We start from the raw sequence: 6,000 nt of genomic DNA, 5'->3' as shown, positions 1-6,000 counted from the left end.
ACACACCAACACACACTGGGACTGAGCTCTGCTACTAGCATGGTAAACATGAGAGTGTGTTCTAAAGTAGCTCGGGCAGGCTTGGATTTCAGACTGTATTATTCATGGATATTCCACCACACAGTGTTATATTACAGACGTGTCATGTTTTCTCTCTCTCTTTCGTGTGTGTGTGTGTGTGTGTGTGTGTATAGTCTGTGACTAAGTGTGTGTATGTGTGTTTGTGTGTGTATGTGTGTCTGTCTGTTGTGTGACTAAGTGTGTGCGTGTGTGCGTGTGTGTGTGTGTGTGTGTGTCTGTATGGGTGTCTGTCTGTCACTAAGTGTGTGTGTGTGTGTGTGTGTGTGTGAGTGTGTGTGTGAGACTAGGTCAGTCAGTGACTTTCACAGCCTATGGGTTTTTTGACCATCTCTGAGCGGCTTTCCTAAATGTGCCAATGCCCTGCGAGTATATTATTATATTGTGAATATTCAGTCTATAACAATGGTAGTGGGGAGCTCAAAGAAAGGATCTTCACCAGTGATGAGCCCTGACCAAGACATATGAGGGTGTCAATTCCGCCAGTTAGATGGTAAATATCTTTGTTTATTTATATATAAATAAAAAAATATATCTGTTTATATAGCTCAAATTCCTTTTAGCAGCCAATACCTGTAAGCGCTAATGTCGCTAATGGGGACTGCTGCACTGACTAAACTGCCAGTAGGGTCAAGAGTCAGGGGTCAAAGGTGAGTCAACACATCGGCGGGCGGCGGCGGTTCTCACCTCGGGCTCCTCCTCGGAATGCTGCGACAGCTGGTCGTGCTGGATGATCTCAGCCTCGTCCTCCGTCGGCCCGTTGCCCACCCGGATCCCCCCGAAGTTCTGTGTGCCCTGTGGGGGGGGGGGGTCAACCAGGGGGTAGAGGTTAGAGACAGACAACATGTGGGGGGTAATAAGGCCTGAGTGTGTGTGTGTGTGTGTGCGTGTGTCTGTGTACGTGTGTCTGTAAACACTATGTGTGTGTGTGTGTAAGAGTGGGACGATGTTTATGGGCAAGTACATCTGACAGTGAGTGTGAGTGCGAGTGTGTGTGTGTGTGTGTGTGTGTGTGTGTGTGTGTGTGGTCGTCTGAAAAGAGCAGCCAAGTGTGTAATTGTGCACAAGGGGTCATTATATGTGCATAAAACAGGCTCTGGGTTATAAAGAATGTATGAATGTGCCTGCATGGGTTTCCGTGTGTGTGTGTGTGTGTGTGTGTGTGTGTGTGTGTGTGTGTGTGTGTGTGTGTGCCTTTACCAGATTCTGCCTCCAGAGGTGCTGTCTGCGTAACACCAGGGTTTTCACTATCAGCATGCAGGGGACACAGGCCACGGCAATGACCACCAACAAAGACTGGATGACCCTCTACAGGGACAGGAAGGGAGGGGGGGGGGGGGGGGGGGAGAGACAGCTGAATTACAACTCTGAATGTCTACAAAAATATCAACATGCTGAAATCAGTCAATTCATAGGAGACGCGACTCGGTAAATATTACTATGCATTACAAAAAACACAAGAAGTGTGATCAATACATTGATAGAAAAAAGTGAGAGCATGATATGTACATATCTACTTAGTGTGTGTGTGTGTGTGTGTGTGTGTGGGTGTGTGTGTGTGTGTGTTACCTGTCCTGTGTAGAGGGGTAGGTTGGTGGGGTCGTTGTAGTTGAAGAGGAACATGTTGATGAAGGAGATGAGGAGGCTGGGGGCGTCTCTGGAGGTCTTGGCGTCGTAGGCCAGCCACTTGTAGAAGACGAGCAGCGCCAGGTAGCCGAAGAGGCTGCTCATGAACACGATCTCAGGGATGAAGCCCAGGTAGATGTTCAGAGGCTTCTTGAAGTAGCTACACACACACACAGGAACAGAGAGGCAGGGAAGGTGAGGTGAGGTAGGGAGCAAGACAGACAGACAGACAGAGACAGACAGACAGAGAGACAAAGTGACAGACAGAGAGACAAAGTGACAGACAGAGAGACAGACAGACAGACAGAGAGACAGACACAGACAGACAGACAGACAGACAGACAGACAGACAGACAGACAGAAAAGAAATAAAGAGGAGAATGAGAGAGAAGAGAAAAATAATTTGAGTGATTGTGTTGATGTCTTATCTCACTACTAATGTTGGCTTGGGACCCAAATCATCCGTAATCACTCATGAGTCATTTCAGAGAGAACGCAGCACTTACAGGTAATTGAACAGGCTGAGGGTGACTATAAGAGTGTGTGAGTATGAGAGTGTGAGTGTGTGTGTGTGTGTGAGTGCAAACACAGCACGTACAGGTGGTTGAACAGGCTGAGGGTGACTCCGAACAGCATGTGAATGACGCCCAGGCACACGGACATCTTCATCTTAAAGGAGTTCAGGAAAGTCAGCTTGTTGGTGGCCATGTTCCAGATCTGAAGAGAGGACAACAGGGGTCAAAGGTGAAAAACATTGCATTATGGGACTGTGACTGTATGTATACGGTAAAGATGAGGTGATCGGCGTCAGGGTCAAAAGAGAGCAACATTGCATTGTGGGACTGTGACTGTGACTGTATGTATACGGTAAAGATGAGGTGAGCGTGCGTCAGGGTCGTACCGGGTCGATGCCGATGGGGTATGGTCCCCCAAATACACCTCTGATGGCCGGGTCCAGCTGAAGGATACGATTCCCCTCCAAGGTCTCAAATCTACAAGGACAAACACAACGAGAGTGTGAGTATGGGAGTGTGTGAGTATGGGAGTGAGAGAATGAGAGTGTGTGAGTATGAGAGTGTGAGTATGAGAGTGTGTGAGTCTGAGAGTGTGTGAGTCTGAGAGTGTGTGAGTCTGAGAGTGTGTGAGTCTGAGAGTGTCGAATCTAAAGGACAAAGACAAGAAGGCATAAACAGAAGAAAGGGAGGATTCTCACGTCCAGTTGCCTCCTCCGCGGATGAGTATGAGTGTGTGAGTGTCTGAGAGTGTGAGTGTCAGAGTGTGAGTATGGGAGTGTGAGTATGGGAGTGTGAGTATGGGAGTGTGAGTATGAGAGTGTGAGTATGAGTGTGTGAGTATGAGTGTGTGAGTATGAGTGTGTGAGTATGAGTGTGTGAGTATGAGTGTGTGAGTATGAGAGTGTGAGTATGAGAGTGTGACTCACGTCCAGTTGCCTCCTCCGCGGATGAGTATGAGTGTGTGAGTGTCTGAGAGTGTGAGTATGGGAGTGTGAGTATGAGAGTGTGAGTATGAGAGTGTGAGTATGAGAGTGTGAGTATGAGAGTGTGAGTATGGGAGTGTGAGTATGGGAGTGTGAGTATGGGAGTGTGAGTCTGAGAGTGTGAGTCTGAGAGTGTGAGTCTGAGAGTGTGAGTCTGAGAGTGTGAGTCTGAGAGTGTGAGTATGAGAGTGTGAGTATGAGTGTGTGAGTATGAGTGTGTGAGTATGAGTGTGTGAGTGTCTGAGAGTGTGAGTATGAGTGTGTGAGTGTCTGAGAGTGTGAGTATGAGTGTGTGAGTATGAGAGTGTGAGTATGAGAGTGTGAGTGTCTGAGAGTGTGAGTATGAGTGTGTGAGTGTCTGAGAGTGTGAGTATGAGTGTGTGAGTGTCTGAGAGTGTGAGTATGAGTGTGTGAGTATGAGAGTGTGAGTATGAGAGTGTGAGTATGAGTGTGTGAGTGTCTGAGAGTGTGAGTCTGAGAGTGTGAGTATGAGAGTGTGAGTATGAGAGTGTGAGTATGAGTGTGTGAGTATGAGTATGAGTGTGTGAGTGTGTGAGTGTCTGAGAGTGTGAGTATGAGTGTGTGAGTGTCTGAGAGTGTGAGTATGAGAGTGTGAGTATGAGTGTGTGAGTGTGAGTATGAGAGTGTGAGTATGAGTGTGTGAGTGTCTGAGAGTGTGAGTATGAGAGTGTGAGTATGAGAGTGTCTGAGAGTGTGAGTATGAGAGTGTGAGTATGAGAGTGTGAGTATGAGAGTGTGAGTATGAGAGTGTGAGTATGAGAGTGTGAGTATGAGTGTGTGAGTATGAGTGTGTGAGTATGAGTGTGTGAGTATGAGTGTGTGAGTATGAGTGTGTGTGTATGAGTGTGTGTGTATGAGTGTGTGAGTATGAGAGTGTGAGTATGAGAGTGTGAGTATGAGTGTGTGAGTGTCTGAGAGTGTGAGTATGAGAGTGTGAGTATGAGTGTGTGAGTGTCTGAGAGTGTGAGTATGAGAGTGTGAGTATGAGAGTGTGAGTATGAGAGTGTGAGTATGAGAGTGTGAGTATGAGAGTGTGAGTATGAGAGTGTGAGTATGAGTGTGTGAGTGTCTGAGAGTGTGAGTATGAGTGTGTGACTCACGTCCAGTTGCCTCCTCCGCGGATGCTCTCGGTGAACATGGGCCTCACGCTCCAGCTGGAGCCGAAGATGTTGAGGGACTTGGAGAAGCAGTCGTTGTAGATGAGCCCTGTGTAGATGGAGAAGGCCCCCATCAGCAGGATGATGTAGCGCCCCGCAAATATCATGTTGAACATCTAGAGGGAGGGAGAGGGGGGGGAGAGAAGGGGGGAGAGAGGGGGAGAGGGGGGAAGGATGGACAGAGATGGGGGTGATGGGGGGGGGGAGAAGGAAGGACAGAGATGGGGGAGAGGGGGGGGAGAGAGAAGGATGGACAGAGACAGGGGAGAAGGGGGGGGGGAGAGAAGGATGGACAGAGATGGAGGAGAGGGGGGGGGAGAGAAGGATGGACAGAGAAGAGGGAGGAGAGGGATGAAGGAGGAGAGAGAATTAAAGCAATTGAGAGACAAAAAGACAAAAACAAACATTTTTCTTTTAGGTTCCTCCAGAACCTTCTTTTAGGTTCATCATAGAGTGTGTGTGGGTTTGTGAGCGATGAAGGTGTGAGGAGATGAATGAGGATGAGGGGGGGGGGGTGGTGGGTGGTGGGGGGGGTGTGGTACCTCGTTGTCGTTCTTCTGGGTTTGGAGGCGGCTCTCCCTCAGGACCAGGTAGAGGGCAGCACAGGTCATGAGCGTTCCGTGGCCGAGGTCACCGAACATGACGGCGAACAGGAAGGGGAAGGTGATGATGGTGTATGGGGCTGAGGAGATGGCACACACACACACACACACACACACACACACACACACACACACACACACACACACACACACACACACACACACCGAGATACAGACACCACAAATGAATACAACCACCACAAATGAATACAGATAGATGGCATGCATTCATACAGACGTGGACAAAATTGTTGGTACCCTTCCGTTAAAGAAAGATAAACCCACGACAGACAATGAAATAACTTGAAACTGACCAAAGTAATAATACAGGAGGGGGGGGGGTGATGATGGAGTATGGGGCTGAGGAGATGGCACCACACAACCACCACAAATGAATACAGACACCAGGCATACACATATACACATTGCTTTCATTGGACATGCAGGAATGACATTGAGAGATACCTCTGCTCTGACAAAACACGTTTGGCATATTAGAGAACTTGGCTTAAAAGCTTAATAGTAGAGCAAGAAATGGTCATAAACTTGTATACTACGTATATTATATATAAAAAAATATATATGTATATATAAATATATAGATTATATGTACTAAGATGTGTCAGGCAAGGACATTTTCAGCATTTGGTTAAGGGTGGATGAGGTGGTGCTCATTAACAGGAAGGGTTATGCGTCATCATAATCATCATCATCAACAATCTATGTTTTGATGCTATCTGTCAAGTCTGCAAGATTTGATCTCAGCATGACTAGCAGTGCTTTGGCAATGTTTTCACAGGAAGTGACAGCGTCAGAGGACTGCAGACACAGGAAGTGACAGCGTCAGAGGACTGCAGACACTGCAGAATGGATGGGCGAGGAGGAAGTGATTCACACCAAGAGTATAAACACACCCAGCTGCCTGGCATGGTTCAGATTGACACACAAGGATGGGTCACTGGTACAAGTATGTCTCAGAGAAAGAACAGGGGAGTGCATGTTTGCTTTATAGGAAACG

General features: G+C 47.7%; 1 protein-coding gene across 3 annotated transcripts in view; it reads right to left on the bottom strand.

Moving 5' to 3' along the window:
• atp6v0a1a (ATPase H+ transporting V0 subunit a1a) overlaps nucleotides 1-6,000 on the bottom strand; it is a 29,137-nt gene that overhangs the window by 6,672 nt on the left and 16,465 nt on the right. For all 3 annotated transcript variants that reach the window (XM_080856462.1, XM_080856461.1, XM_080856463.1), the window contains 7 exons: nucleotides 4,923-5,062; nucleotides 4,324-4,496; nucleotides 2,606-2,696; nucleotides 2,303-2,421; nucleotides 1,648-1,864; nucleotides 1,279-1,386; nucleotides 766-873 (listed from right to left, as the gene is read on the bottom strand). In XM_080856462.1, the coding sequence (XP_080712588.1) occupies nucleotides 766-873; nucleotides 1,279-1,386; nucleotides 1,648-1,864; nucleotides 2,303-2,421; nucleotides 2,606-2,696; nucleotides 4,324-4,496; nucleotides 4,923-5,062 (956 nt within the window). The remainder of the gene's footprint in view (nucleotides 1-765; nucleotides 874-1,278; nucleotides 1,387-1,647; nucleotides 1,865-2,302; nucleotides 2,422-2,605; nucleotides 2,697-4,323; nucleotides 4,497-4,922; nucleotides 5,063-6,000) is intronic.

This window comes from Sprattus sprattus (assembly GCF_963457725.1).
Source record: "Sprattus sprattus genome assembly, chromosome: 18".
Lineage (NCBI taxonomy): Eukaryota > Metazoa > Chordata > Actinopteri > Clupeiformes > Clupeidae > Sprattus > Sprattus sprattus.
This window is presented reverse-complemented; position numbering and strand designations above follow the sequence as displayed.